This window comes from Lissotriton vulgaris, chromosome 3_1 (genome assembly GCF_964263255.1).
Source record: "Lissotriton vulgaris chromosome 3_1, aLisVul1.2, whole genome shotgun sequence".
Taxonomy (NCBI): domain Eukaryota; kingdom Metazoa; phylum Chordata; class Amphibia; order Caudata; family Salamandridae; genus Lissotriton; species Lissotriton vulgaris.
The window spans coordinates 1,245,223,008-1,245,239,152 of NC_141689.1; the positions used below are offsets into that span (position 1 = coordinate 1,245,223,008).

Genomic DNA, 16,145 nt, shown 5'->3' on the forward strand with positions numbered 1-16,145 from the left:
AGGAGTCAATGAAAACGTCGGAGAATAGTCCCGGACAGAGGACCTCGTAGAAGAAAACCAGGTTGATGATCGTCTGTGTCTTCTCTTATGTGGACGTTCGTGAAGAGTGCTGTGACGACCCCTTGACCGTGATCGGTGTGTGGAAGGTGATCTTGGTCTTTTGGGGGGAAATCTGGAAGGTCCTGCAGAAGCATTTTTATCAGGAGATCCTGGATAGCGAGTATGTGCGGGAGTAGTCCGAGCCCAGACTTCTGCAGTCAGCTGTTCCGACACCCTGCAGCCATTGAGGTGAAAGGCCGAAGGCCCTCTTCTCTGCAGGACTAGGAGATTTCTCTGGTGAAATCTGCACGATATGAAGCCCTGGGGATGATAACTGGGCTCTAGAAGTCGATCTGGATCCAGACGTCGACATACGCAGGGTCTCCTCCGAAACCTCTGCAATTTTCTCCCTCGACGTAGAGTGCCTCGACATCGATGAGGTCTGAGTCACCATCGGCGTCGATGTTCGTGGTGATCTGCTAGGGGATCGCCTTCCTGCCCTTGATGTTGGTCTCGACGTTGACCTTCGATGGCGATGCAGAGACCTTGATGCCGACCTTCGACGGCGACATGGGGACCTCGACGTCGACTTCTCATGACGTTGGTGTGGGGTCGACCTTCTCGACGTCGTATCATGGGACCTTAGCGACGCTCTCGACGTCGACATGCCCACTTGTGGCGTGATGTTCGCCGCTGCGCCTCTCAACGCCGACCCCTTCGAGGGTGGCGGAGAGTGCCTCAACGTCGACTGAGGTCTCTCAGGAGCCACAGCCTTCGAGCCCGAAATGTTGTGCCTCAACGCCGAGTTACTGGCATGCGGCGGAGGATGTCGACGTCAAGATGACGATCTGTCCCTCGACGCTGAAGAGTGTCTCGGCCTCTTCGACGGCGACCTCAACGGCGAATCTCCTGTCACCTTCTTCTTTCTGGATTCAGTAGAGGGGGAACGTTGTTGTTTTCGGTGTTGCTTACTTGGAGAAGGTGCTCTGAAGTCTCCTTGGTCACCTCGATGGTGGCTTCTGTCCTTCTCCAGCTGGGCATGAAGCTTAATATGTTCCCTGTCGCGCAGAGTCCGCCTGGAAAACTTCTGGCAATGATAGCACTGGTCAGGATTGTGTGAAGATGGAAGACACACAATACACACTGACTGTGGGTCGGCCAGTGCCATTTTCTTGTCACAGGGAGGGCATTTCCTAAATAAAGACCGCATTCTGACTGGAAACGTTTCAGGTAAAACCAGTAGAATATGCATTTAGGAATAAGAAAATTTCGGATTTTGTGAGAAAATTCTCAAGTAAAACACTTTCAGTCACAAAACTGAAAAGCTCAACCTCCAGGATCTTCCCAGAAGGAGCCGGAAAAAAGAACTGACCTAACTGCCAACTGTGGTGCATCATGGGAGCAGGGGGTCTCCTACAGGTCTTAAAGGCACGGTACCCTAACTCTAATGCCTTAAAGGCAAGGTGTAAGTTTTCTTTCTTTCTTGTTACTCTGCTGCAGCCTAAAGGCAACTGCCTGCAATTACAAGCTTTCTTAATGGTAATAAAGCATTGTTGTATGACAATTATTTACTGCTTCCTCTTTTCCTTTTAGGTAAGGAGGGTATTGGTACTAAAATGCAAACCTATGTAATTTTGGTATTTTTGTCATGTTGGAAACATTTTAGGCTGCAGCTATATGTTTTCACATATGCATATATATGTATGTATATAAGTATTTTCCATATACTCCGGGATCCCGCACTGAGGAAATATAAATTTTTGGTCATGTTATGTTCCCTAGCGCGTACCCCACCGACTCCATGTACCAGCTTAAAGTGCATGTAACTTCCCTCCTGTGCCAGCTATGAAGACGCAAATACATTTGCGTCCAACGTTAACTTGTCCTCTTTCAGATCCACCCTGAATGGATTATATAGTCCGTTCCTAAGTATGCTATGCCACCGTCTTTTTGAAGTACACTTTACATGTTCCTGCTCTGGCAGAGTAGGCCCTGATTTCTGCCATCGAGCCTCTTTTGGCTTCCTGACTCTGACAGCCTCTGCCCAGGCTACCTCTGTACCCGTGAACTCTGACTTACTTTCAGCGCGGCCCCTCGCGCTCAGCTCAGCCTGCTTTCTGCCAAGACTGACTATAACCTTCGAGTTATCTGTTCCGCTCCTCGAGAATGCATTCCTGCCTACCAGCTCCAGTAAACATCCTCCCCAGCTGCAGAGCCAAAGGGCCGACCTGTCTCAATGCAAGTAATTCATAGCCTCTGTTACCATGCTTCAATGGAAGGCCCCGTGCCCCCACGCTTCACATGCAGACACTTAGGCGCTTATACACGCATCCACAGTTAGCATAGAATAGCTTCTGCCCTAGAGACCTTTCCGCCCAGATAGTATGGTTCCTAAAACATCAGATATCAGATACGATAAAAGTACAAGTTGGTCTGACATGCCAGACTTCTGTCTCTTTCCGTCAGTGTAAATGTCAAGTCCCCTGCACCCCTTCAATCACACGTCATGCAGCTGCGCGCGCATCCAAGCTTCCGATTTCTGCTGACACTGCAACAATTCTGTTAGCACCACCCCTTGGTGCCACCCACTTGCGTCACCTATCAGTGACGTTTCTAGCACACACCTCTGGTTCACGCCTAGTTCACGCCTCTTGATCACGTACTAGTACCACGTGTATACCGTTATCTTGTCTTCTCTCAGCTGTTACGCCTCTTACATTATTACTTATGATGTGAATTAAGTATATAAGCTATGTAATATCAATAAAGTTTGCTCTATCCCTTCTGACACCCCTGTGGTGGTCAGAACATGATATCCTGGTCTTGACCATTCCTTAATGAGGAATAAAACCCTTAGAAACTCTAACACCACGGACTCTGTCTTTTTTCATTCCGATTGAGTTATTATTGATTAAGTACTTACCTGCATAGAAATTAAGAGAGTAAATTAATTATTTACGTCATTTTGGCGCCCGAAAAGGGACCCCTCCCCCACCTCACGCGCCGGTTGGTGCGTTGCAAGCTCTGTCCCCTGCCATCAGTTAGAAGGAACCTACGCGTACTGGCAGGATTTCCTGCATCTCCCTCTGACCCACGGAGGTGACGAAGACTGCGATCAGTGCCCAGACGAGGCGGTGAGGAGTGCGGAGGATCCCGACCAGAGCCTAGCCGAAAGAAGCAAGGTCCGAGGTGTCAAGAGGCCCACCGAGGTTTTCCGAAGTTTTCCGAGGTTTTCCGAAGTACCGAGTCGAGTCCAGTCGAGTTTTCCGAGGCCTTCTGTTTCCGTGCTTCCCGGTGAGTACCATTGCTGGGTCGTATCTAGACGGGTTTGGGTACGCAAGTCCGGTCTGCACTGTTTTTAGGCAGTGTATCTGTACTGTTTAGCAGTATATCTAGTATTCCGAATTTCTGCACTGTTACACCAGTGTATCTGTACTGTTGAGCAGTACATCCAGTATAGGGGGGTAGTCATCTATGTCTTCAATGTTCTTATGTGATTAATGTCGTGGTATGAATGTGACTGTTTAATGTGCATTATTGTGTTTCTTGTATCAACTAGCTGTAACTCGTATTAAATAGTAAAGATCGAGCACTCAGTAATAAGTAAGCAAAATGCCGTTTTTCAGCAAATTAAAGCAGATAGGAACTAGCCCGGTCAGCCGTGTTATGGGCCGAAAACCCAGACATATATAATGATGATACGTTAGCGCAGACATTCTTGAACCTTTCCCCAGAAGAGCAGAAAATAGCAGGTGTATACATGATTCAGCACCTCCTCATCAAGTTCAGAAACCATCATTCCGATCCAGGTCCCTTACACGAAACATTAGAAGCACTACTCATGGATAGATGGAGAGGTTTCAGCACCAAGTTAATACAAATAATTCTAGAACAACGACATAAATATAGCACCTTTATAAGTTCTGAATATGTCCCCCCCCGCCTCCAGAAAGAAAAACGTACCACATGCAATGCCTGAGTGGCATTGAAAGTCAGAACCCATTACGAGAAGTACACCCAGTTATGGGTGCGGATCAAGTTTTGAAGCGTGTGTATGTTCACACACCACTGACTAAGTTAGAACTGTTAGAAATGAAGAAATTAGTCCCGTGTCACGATAAAGACCCTGCAGGTTTTCACAGAGAGCTCAAAGACATGTTACTGATGGGAGATTACACGTATGATGATATCATGAAAATGTTAAAAGTACTTTTGCCCACGGGCATTTACGAGAAATTAAAGGAAAAAGATTGGGAGGTAGGGGAGGCAAAGATAGCATGGGCGGAAATAGAAGACGAAGAAAGCAAACGGATCCCAGGGTTAGGCCTTGGGGATAGGACTAAAGCATTACCCGGATTAATAGTACAGGTTTTGCCAAGATTATTGACAACTAGAAAGGAAGATTGGGACGCCATCTCGTCCTGTAAACAGAAACAAGATGAAGATACTAGTGACTTCTATTCCAGATTCGAGAAATGTTTCATTATAAATAGTGGCCTACAACCTAGTAGCGAGTCATATCCACACCTTTTTGTATCAAAATTAGTAGAGAATTCCCTACCATTAGTTAAAAATAGAGTGTACAAAGTTGAAAGTACTTGGCAGGCAAATACGCCATCCCAGATGTTACAAATGTTACAGTATCATCAGAACAGAATTAGGGAAGAACAAGATCAGGAACAGAAACGTATGAAAGACACGAAAATGAAAATGTTAGTAGCTCAGACGGTCCCAGCCGACGGTCAAAGAAAAGGTGGGGCCCAGACCAATCACTCTACAGCTCCCGTTAAAGGGACATGTAATTACTGCAAGCAGCCAGGTCACTATGTACATGAATGCCCAGTCCTGAAACACAACATCTCGACAGGTAAAACTAAAGAAAGACCGCATCCGCCTAGACACGATCAGGTTCAGCAACAGACCTCACAAAATGTACAGCCAATGCAGAACACACAGCCTATGCATGCTCCATCCCACACAGCACAGACAGTAGCAGTACCGCAGCCACAGCCCATTGCCGCGACTCAGCAAGTCTCACAACAGATGTACCAGTATGCCCAATCTGCATATCCAGATTACCCCCGATATACATGAAACAGCCTAGAGAGGGAAGGTGGTTTGCCTCTTATTGAAATTCCTGTAGATCAAGAAGGTCCTTATGTACACAGTCACGTATTGGGAAAAGACAGAAAGTTTTTAATTGACACAGGGGCAAGTCGCACTACAATCAGTCACAATGAAGTCCCAGGGGCACCCCTCTCAGGCTCACAGAATGTATCCCTTGGTTTTTCAGGACAGCCTATTGTAAATGAAGTATCGGAACCAGTACCACTGGCTGTGGGTCCATTATCACGAGTTACAGACTTGTTACTTACGAAATCATGCCCAGAAAATCTGTTAGGAATTAAAACACTGAAGGCTCTAGGAGCCATAATATGCTGTTCCCCGGAGGGGGTCAGACTCTTTCTACGGGATTTCAAGGGTCATTATGTTTTAAGAGATTTTGATGTCAGATTGAAAAATGTACCAGATCACCTATGGGCAAAAGGCCCAGCTGACGTAGGTTGTATGCATATCACTCCATATCGTGTTACACTCAAGACAGGAGTTGTTCTACCCAGAATCAGACAATACAAGTTACCGCCCGATGCTGTAGTGGCTTTACTGAAAATCATTGAAGAGCTAATTGCCCAGGGGGTGGTCGTAGAGACCGACTCCAATATCTGTAATTCACCCATCATTCCAATTCTTAAACGTACAGACCCCAATGCACCGCCAGTATATCGGCTGGTGATTGATCTTCGAGAACTGAACAAGTGCATCGTACCGCAGTTCCCTGTGGTCCCCGATATCTCTTCCCTATTGACTGCTATTGATTCAGAAGCAACGTTCTTTACTGTAATTGACCTCAAGAACGCTTTCTTCAGTGTACCTATTGATCCGGAGAGCCAATATCTCTTCGGATTCAGTTTAAATGGACGAAGTTTCAAATTTTCCCGCGCACCTCAAGGATTCACAGAAAGCCCCAGCATCTATAGTCAAGCACTGAAAAGACAACTAGATTGTGTTCGAATGCCAGTTAACACCGCTTTACTACAATACGTCGATGATCTACTGATCACCGCACGAAGTGAGCCCGAATGTGAACAAGCATCATTGACAGTTTTACATTTCCTGGCCGACAAGGGACACAAGGTGTCTCCTTCGAAGCTACAATTCTGTGTTCAGCAAGTTGTGTACTTGGGTCACTTGCTGTCCAAAGTGGGGAGACAGCTCACTCCCGACCGCATTCAGTTAATTGTAAATATGCCACGACCCCAGACGCAAAAGGAAGTGCGGGCCTTTATAGGCCTCACCTCGTACTGCAGACAATGGATTCCTCAATATGCATTTCTAGCTAAACCACTCATCCAGTTAACGACGCAGGAGGCAGCAACTTCGCCTGCCCTCCCTTGGACTCAGGAACATACACAAGCCTTTGAGGAATTAAAGAAAGCATTATGCCAAGCACCAGTTTTAGCGACACCATGTTACAGCAAACCGTTTACACTTTTTGTTACAGAACGTGACGGTACAGCATTGTCTGTCCTCACTCAAGATCAAGCAGGTTCACATAAGCCTTGCGCTTATTTTTCAAGTACATTGGATTCAGTAGCCCAGGCACTCCCTGCGTGCTTAAAGTCAGTAGCAGCAACAGCGTTAGCAATCAGACAGAGCGATTCAATTGTTCTAGGTCATCAGTTAACAGTACAAGTCCCACATTCTGTAGAGGTTCTTTTAAACAGAACCCAAACTCAACACTTGACTATAGCACGACTGACAGGTTACGAATTGACACTATTCCAGCCACACATAGAAATCAGACGTTGCAGTATCTTGAACCCAGCAACACTGTTACCTACAGTTATGACAGATCCAGCTCCGCATGATTGCATAGAGATCATTAATGCAGTAACAAAGCCCCGACGAGATTTAACAGATGTTCCATTGACAAATCCAGACCTGACACTTTATGTGGACGGTTCATGCATGAGAACAAGTACAGGAGAGCTAGTGGCCGCGTATGCCGTGACCACTGAAACTGAAGTTAAAGAAACACATCGTATTGATACACTGTCTGCTCAAGCGGCAGAGCTCATCGCTCTGACCCGAGCCTGTATTCTAGCCAAGAACAGAAATGTCAACATATACACTGATTCCCGTTATGCGTTCGGAGTCGTACACGACTTCGGCATGCTGTGGCAAGAACGAGGTTTTCTGACCTCTCATGGTGCCAAAATCCAACACGGTCCTCTCATTCAAGCACTATTAGAAGCAATACATCTGCCTTCAGCCATATCCGTCATGAAGTGTAAAGCACATACTAAAGTCACAGATTCTGTTTCCCAGGGTAACGACCTGGCAGACCAGACAGCAAAACATACAGCACTGACCCACACTCAGATAACTGATACGACAATGACAACAGATCCGACAAACTGTATGACAGTCAGGGATCCCACACTAGATGTTATCGACATTCAGACACATGCTACTCCAGAAGAAATAAAGAAATGGATCGAACTAGGAGGGATCCAGACAGATCAAGGTTGGATGACGAAGGGAAAATCTACATGGTTTCTCCCTGACTCTATGGTTCAAGTTATGATAAATACAGCACATAGTCCTGCACATCTAGGAGAGAAAGCGATGTTAGACAGTTTACAAAATCTCTGGAACAATAAACACTTACGAGCAGCAGCAAAACAGAAAGTGCGTACTTGCATGATCTGTTGTCAGTTCAATCCAGGAAAAAGCGTCCCTGTAGAGCAAGGTGGATTTCATCCTCCCGATCACCCTTTTGAAGTCCTCCAGATGGATTATATCCAGATGGACCGTTGTCGAGGATTTAAATATGTTCTCGTAGTTGTCTGTGCTCTGTCCCGCTGGACCGAAGCATACCCAGTCCCAGATTACACTGCTCCGACCACTGCCAAGCAGTTGGTTCGTGAATTCTTCCCACGATACGGCCTGCCTCGTGTCGTGTACTCAGATAACGGTCAGCCATTCTCATCTGCATTAATGAAGGAAGTTTCCTTATTACTGGGATACCAGTGGAAGTTCCATTGTGTCCGACACCCCGAAGCCACAGGCCTTGTAGAAAGGCATAACCAGACACTAAAGATCCGCCTTGCCAAAATATGTCAGGAGAAAGGGGTCGACTGGATAGTCGCCCTGCCAGTGGCACTATTCTACATGAGGATGGTCGCCCATTCGAGATCAGGGCTATCCCCGTACGAGGTGGTCTTTGGCAGACCACCGAATATGTGGGGGACGCCCATTCCGAAAAAGATTACTGATGTTGATTGTAACATGTTGACAGATTACCTTGCCTCCTTGATGTCTGCACTCCAATCATGTCGTTCACAGGTTGCCGCAGCCTTCCCTGACAACACTGATGTAAAGCCACACGACGTCCGTCCTGGCGACCTTGTGTTCGTCCGCAACTTCGACAGAAAGAGTCCGCTGGAGCCCCGCTGGAAGTCCCCGAAGACCGTTCTTCTAACAACAAGGACGGCAGTGAAAATAGAAGGAAGAAAGGGGTGGGTCCACACGAGTCATATAAAAAAATTCTCTGGACTGAAACCTGACCGAGACTCGTCCACCCCCACCAAAGACTGTGTCGAACAAAAAGACTTTACAGAATCTGAACGAGAAAAAACTCCTCAAGAAAATTATCGCATGAAATTACGATCTAGCAAGTCAGACAGTTTAATTGTTTAAGTCCTCCCCTAGGTGAATCGGTTAAATAGTCTCTGACATGTATCCCCTAGATCGAGATAGAGAGAGAGAGAGAGAGGCCAAGAAACGTACATATTGTAAATCACTTCGTAGTCACTGTATAGTGACACTATTAATCATGTTTATTCTGAGTATTTTAATTATTGTTGTCAGTATCGTTTTGCCTATCTATTATCCTATTTTCAAGCGTGAACATTCTGCTTACAATGTTTCTGCTGAACACACTTTTAGTGAGTTACCTCCACACGAGCTTTCCTACAGACTTGCGCTGCGCAACAATACATTCATTAGTATGCTACATCATTCTCATCAAACTAACAATGCTACAAATTGCTGGATATGTGGCCGACTCCCTCCCTACCAGAATTACAAGGGAGCTCTGCCCCTCTTTCCGTACCCGTTCACTCACAATGGCTCCTGCGGAGCATGGTTTAAAATAATTAACTCCTTAGATCCTGATATTGCTGTTTTCGATGGGGGCTGGGTTTGGGGAAACCTGAACTTAGTCCTACTAGACGTCTGTTACCCAGATAAGGAGGGACTCCCCACCAGAATAGGAACTGATCTAGAAAATGAAGTGTATGGATTAGGTAATTATACAATTAGCCTCATGATTCTCACTGTCGAATCCGAAGCCACACCCGTTCTACCCGTTATGTCAGTATTGCCAGTCACTGGTGAATTATGTATCAAGAAGAAAGGTTCAGTACACTTAGGTCATAGTAAATGCACTACTGTGGTCGAATTCAGTGATCATGGAAAATCGTCTTTCAAAGCTATTAGTCACTCTTACTTTGTTTGTGGTCATACCGCATACATACGTCTACCTCCAGATTGGGATGGTACCTGTTACATTGCATTCCTTCTGCCACCTGTTTTTCTAGCTCCTCCTGATTACCATAGAAATACCAATCTAGTAAAGAATAGACCCAGAAGAGATATCCCACTTGTCGACTACACAGAAACGGCATGGGAACAGTACACCGACTTTAATAAAGGATTCTTTTTCTTTTTAGGCCCTGTTCAGAATAGTAAATTAATACGCAGATTAACTAGAAAACTTGAAGCAGTAGTGAATGAAACTGCCTCCGCCTTAGGTAACTTAACAGAAGAGCAGTCCGCCATGCGGGTTGTTGTCCTTCAGAATCGTCTTGTTATTGACGTCATCTTGGCAGATAGAGGTGGAGCCTGTAAGGTCATCGGGTCAAGTTGCTGTGTTTTCATACCACAAAACGCACCATCTGTATATCAAGCTATCACCCGTCTCCATAAAATTGCAAATCAGATACATCAGAATCCAGGCACCTGGACTTGGTCCGGTTGGTTCTGGACAACGTTAACAGCTTGGGGATGGAAGATCCTATCCTTCCTAGGCATTGGCCTAGTCCTAGTATTCAGTTGCTGCCTGTGCCTGCAGTGTGGGCCAGCGATTTGTGGACTGTGTGCCACCTCTTGTATTGAACACTCCAGTTTTCTCTCAAAACGTAAACGAAAGAAAGAAGAACAAATGATGCTACAAGAACAAACTGATCGATTCATGAGGATCGATATTTCATGAAGGGTCCGTAGGGAACAAGGAGGGAATGAGGAAATATAAATTTTTGGTCATGTTATGTTCCCTAGCGCGTACCCCACCGACTCCATGTACCAGCTTAAAGTGCATGTAACTTCCCTCCTGTGCCAGCTATGAAGACGCAAATACATTTGCGTCCAACGTTAACTTGTCCTCTTTCAGATCCACCCTGAATGGATTATATAGTCCGTTCCTAAGTATGCTATGCCACCGTCTTTTTGAAGTACACTTTACATGTTCCTGCTCTGGCAGAGTAGGCCCTGATTTCTGCCATCGAGCCTCTTTTGGCTTCCTGACTCTGACAGCCTCTGCCCAGGCTACCTCTGTACCCGTGAACTCTGACTTACTTTCAGCGCGGCCCCTCGCGCTCAGCTCAGCCTGCTTTCTGCCAAGACTGACTATAACCTTCGAGTTATCTGTTCCGCTCCTCGAGAATGCATTCCTGCCTACCAGCTCCAGTAAACATCCTCCCCAGCTGCAGAGCCAAAGGGCCGACCTGTCTCAATGCAAGTAATTCATAGCCTCTGTTACCATGCTTCAATGGAAGGCCCCGTGCCCCCACGCTTCACATGCAGACACTTAGGCGCTTATACACGCATCCACAGTTAGCATAGAATAGCTTCTGCCCTAGAGACCTTTCCGCCCAGATAGTATGGTTCCTAAAACATCAGATATCAGATACGATAAAAGTACAAGTTGGTCTGACATGCCAGACTTCTGTCTCTTTCCGTCAGTGTAAATGTCAAGTCCCCTGCACCCCTTCAATCACACGTCATGCAGCTGCGCGCGCATCCAAGCTTCCGATTTCTGCTGACACTGCAACAATTCTGTTAGCACCACCCCTTGGTGCCACCCACTTGCGTCACCTATCAGTGACGTTTCTAGCACACACCTCTGGTTCACGCCTAGTTCACGCCTCTTGATCACGTACTAGTACCACGTGTATACCGTTATCTTGTCTTCTCTCAGCTGTTACGCCTCTTACATTATTACTTATGATGTGAATTAAGTATATAAGCTATGTAATATCAATAAAGTTTGCTCTATCCCTTCTGACACCCCTGTGGTGGTCAGAACATGATATCCTGGTCTTGACCATTCCTTAATGAGGAATAAAACCCTTAGAAACTCTAACACCACGGACTCTGTCTTTTTTCATTCCGATTGAGTTATTATTGATTAAGTACTTACCTGCATAGAAATTAAGAGAGTAAATTAATTATTTACGTCAGCACATGGGTATTATTCATAGATTATGACTATTGATGAGTATCCCCTGGATGAGAACTTTACTGCTTGTCCTAGTTTGATGTTTCTGAAAGAAGCCCCCTGGAGTAGCTGTTTGAAGACCACATATGGCCTTCGCATGTCTGTATCTTCTTTACATCAACTTGGGGTCCAAAGAGATGTTCCCCATGAAACAGCAGGTTGACTAAATGTTGTTGAACTTCTGGATTAAAGCCGACACCACAATTCCAAGTTTGACTTCCAATTAGGACACTGGCATTAATACCCATTGGCGTAGTGTCAGCAGCATCCAGGAAACAGCGGATAGTGGTGTTGGAAATTATTTTACCTTTTCTACAGTGTGTAGCTGCTTGTACAGTCATCCTCTCCCCTGTCGCATCTATCTTTTTGCTCTCTTTGTCTGGGGGGGAAGTGCCTCCTGTACACCGGGCATTTGCATGCTTGCGCGGCTGGGCAACTAATGTGCCAAGTGGTAACTGTCCCTGAATGTATGTGGATAATTTGGGGAGTTTTAATATTTTTTGTCAACTCGTGATCTCTGCTGATTGTTTTTAGCATTTGCTTTAACATGAGAAGGAACTGGACCGTTCTGTTTCCTACATAGAATCTCAACAAGGAAGTCTCTTCTTCCTCGATTAAGTGCATGCCCGCCTTGTGCCAGGTGGCTGCCTTCTGGATGACCTCATGGTTGGAAGCTGTGTCATAGCCAAGGGCCCTCTTCAAAGCCAGGATGAAGAGTCTAAAAGGTAACTCAGGCCTCCTTCCCCATGTGAAGATCGAGGTGATCCCTCTAGACAGCATGAAGAGGAGGTATCAAAATATATGATGATAATGATGGAGGCAGAGAAGCAGGCAGAGGAGGTGGTGGAGGAGAAAGGGAATGTGGACGAGAACATGAAGAGGAGATGGATTATGTGGGGGGGCTGGTGCACCTGTCCTTGTACTTTTACTGCTTTTGGGGGTGGTGCAGGATCGAAATCAACCTCCTCTTCAAATGGCAGCCTTCTTTTCCTAAGCAGAGTGTCAGTTGACTTTGCTTGAGCTTTTGTTCCGATTTTCCATGTTTGAGGGGTGAATAAACAAGCGCTTTTACCGAGCATCAAGCTCATCCTGCAGGTGTTGGAGAATAGATTGTTCGAAGTCATGCGATGCAGTGGACAAGCCTCTTTTTGGTGTTGATTGGGCTTTTGGAGTTGTTTTAGCGTTGATCTTGCTTTCGGCTTCAAGGTAATTTTCAATGCTGGAATAGGTTTTGGCACTGCTACAGAGTATGCGGCCAGATTCATCAAGCTTAATTGCACTCGCAAAGGGCCAGACTCTGAGAATCTGGCCCTTTGCGAGTGCAATTTTTGCATTTGGGATTCATCATCCCAAATGCAAAATTCGCTATTAAAGAATTCGCACATTTGCGAGGAAATGCATTTAAGGAATCTCTATTTGAGATTCCTTAAATGCAATTCATGAACCATTTTCAAATTGCGAAATCTCAATTTTGGGCCGCTATTTACAGCGAGGTCAAATCTCGTGGTAAATAGCGAAAACTTAGAAAAATGCATTTAAATGCATTTTTCTAAGTTGCATGTTACACACACACATGTCCTTTGGACATGTGTGTGCGCAACACCAATGTAGATTACATTTCAGGGGTCCTACAGGGTGTCCTTTGGACACCCCTGGCACCCTAGAAATCGCTTCCTTGTTTGCGATTAGCTAATGGCTAATCGCAAATAAGGAATCAGTGGGAATCACAAAATTCAATTGCGATTCCTACATGAATCCCGTTTTGCGAGTCCTTAATAGCGAATCCTTAAAATTCGCTATTAAGGACTCGCAATTCCTTACCTTGATGAATCTGGCCGATGGTGTCTTAGCCGCCACTGGAAGGTCTTTAAGCCACGAAGGCTTGTGAGGAGTTTCAGACTAGAAGGCTGGCTCGGTTCCTTGCCCGAAGGCAGAGACAGTCTCAGCTCTGACGTTTTTGCTCAGCACCACCAATGGCCCAAAGACACTAGTGGTCCAGCTGAGTGTCACTGCGGCCCAAGGCTAGAGGCCTGGTCTTTACAATAGAGGTGGTCGCCCTCGAATAGAGGCTGCTGTCTGTGTTGAGGTGGTCCTCAGAGGAAACGGTGCACAGTGTGACGTTTTGATTGCTGTGTAGCATCTCAAGGGTCTTGCTGCTATTCTTGCTCAGACTCCGAGGCAAATTCCACCTCAACATTCAGAGACAAATGGAGGAGCTCTGGCTCTGATGGCCCTGACTGTTCTTCCTCAACGTCCTACTTCCCAAAGATATCAGTAGTGTCTTAAGCCTGGTGCTGCATTCTCTGATGGGCCCACTTGTGCTCATGTTGGTGCCGAGGATCTTTTTGGACCGGAGAGTAAGGTAGGCCAAATACTTGATGTAGTTGTGCTCGGGGGAGAGACACCGATTAAAAGACTTGGTGGTCATTAGTCCATTTGGAATGTCACAGTGGACAATACTGAAAAAGCCTCCTTTCCAACATTCTAGGTGCATTTTAATCTAGAAAATTAGAGAGACATGGCCAAATGCCTTAAAGAGGGCCTGAGACATTAACTGGCGAGCACCAAGGACTTTAGATGCCTGATACGGAGAAGTTTGGTGAACTGGGTAATTCGTCATCTATGTGTTTTCCGATGCTACCGGGGTCGAAGAGATGAAAAGAAAAAGTCCAAAGAACTGTGCTGTTTGTGCTGAACACGGAGTCATGTCAATTCACATCCAGACCCGATGGCGGAAAAAACAATCCAACAAAAGAGTTGATACCCAATGGCCAATTAAGGGAAGTCAGCATCAGTATACCTTATGATTCAAAAGACTTCTTTGAAGAAAAACAAGTTGCAGACGTCTGGGTCAACACTAGATCGCAGGAGTATGCAGAGCAGGTGTATCTACAGCAACACATGCTATGAGACGGTTGTTTCTCCTTCTTCCATCTCATAGCTGAATTCTGACTGACTGATATCTGGATTTTTAAACTGGCTACCTAATTCTGATAAAGAATATTTGTCTTGCCCTATTATGAGGTATCAAAAGCTCAGCAAGTGATGAGAGTTCTTCAGGGAATTACTTTGAAGCATTAGAGTAGCTAAAACTTTAGTAGGTGATACCTATAACTAGTCTGTTAAAGTATTAATCAGAAAACCCACACTCCTTTAGCAAAGATCTTACACTGAGAAGGTCACTGGCAATAGCGAACAACACTGTTACAGACATCAAGCTTTATCAAGTGCCCAGTACCAACATGACATGGTGGTTTAATTTGGAGGTGAGTACTTTATATGAGATAACCAAACAGTGTTACAGCATGTGCCCAAGTGGGTTACATGTTACATTTTGAAGTCCACAACAGAAAGAGAATTGCTGAGCCATGCTTTGTGTGTATGTATAAATGTGTGTATATACATACACGCACACACACATATATATATATATATATATATATATATATATATACTTATATATATACATACACACCCAAATGAAGCATAGCACTTTTTTAGATGTGATGGAGGTAAGCTCTATTAACTCACCTGCTGGCCTACTAGTGGACTCTATTATCTCTACATCGGGGGGACCTGTGGAACTGGTCTCTTCATCCTCGTCTATGCACACTACGACGGTTGCTGGACTAACGGCACGTCCTGTTAATTAGAATAAAAAACAAGTTAACCAAAAAAGTAAAGAAATTTAGTAATCAGGGGCTCTTAGCGGTATATTCACTATGACATTTTTGAGTATGAAAAGCAATACTCCTGTAGTACTATTTTATGTACTTTTACACACCTTTGTAAATTGGCCTCAAAACATATTAACTTGGAATATAGAAGGAATAGCCATATACTGCACAAACAGAAAGGACTGTGCCCTCTGCATGTATAGTAATAGAAAGTTGGACGTTCCAGGGCCAACTCAGAAAGGCATATAATAGTATGTAAAATAGTATTTCGATAGTACTACTTGCCATACTCATACATGTTTTTAGTGAATAAACCCTATAATATAATAAGCCATCATTCTTACCAATTCCTGGAGACTACATTACCTAGTGTCTGGTCTAAAGACTCCTTTTTATGGTACCAGTTCTGAACCCATGCACCCCACAGTTAACTCTTACGGGCAGATTATCTAGATATCTCTCAAGGATCAGACCTAAGGTGAAAAGGCCATAAAGCCTCCATTAAATAACGTTACAAAAAAAGAGACCATGGTTATGAAATGCTTTGCTCCTGTGGAGTGGCATCAATATAATCGAGACCATAGGCACCCTAATGTTATACCAATAACTGACGTACGGCTCAGCCCAATGGGATATGGAGACTGGCAAAGTTTTTGCTAGAGGCAAATTTCTAAGAAAATTCACAGCCTAGAAATGTAGCTATGCTGATCAGTGTGGCCAGTGTAACTTCTCAAACCACATCCCACTTCGGTTGCCTTGCTGTTGCGATGGCTGTCTGAGCCCAACACTAATATCTCTAGGTTTGA

General features: G+C 45.1%; 1 protein-coding gene across 1 annotated transcript in view; it reads right to left on the minus strand.

Moving 5' to 3' along the window:
• Window positions 1-16,145, minus strand: part of LOC147727733 (uncharacterized) — a 152,426-nt gene that overhangs the window by 16,768 nt on the left and 119,513 nt on the right. Inside the window, exon 7 of the mRNA XM_086961731.1 lies at window positions 15,194-15,304. Within this exon, the coding sequence (XP_086817857.1) occupies window positions 15,194-15,304 (111 nt within the window). The remainder of the gene's footprint in view (window positions 1-15,193; window positions 15,305-16,145) is intronic.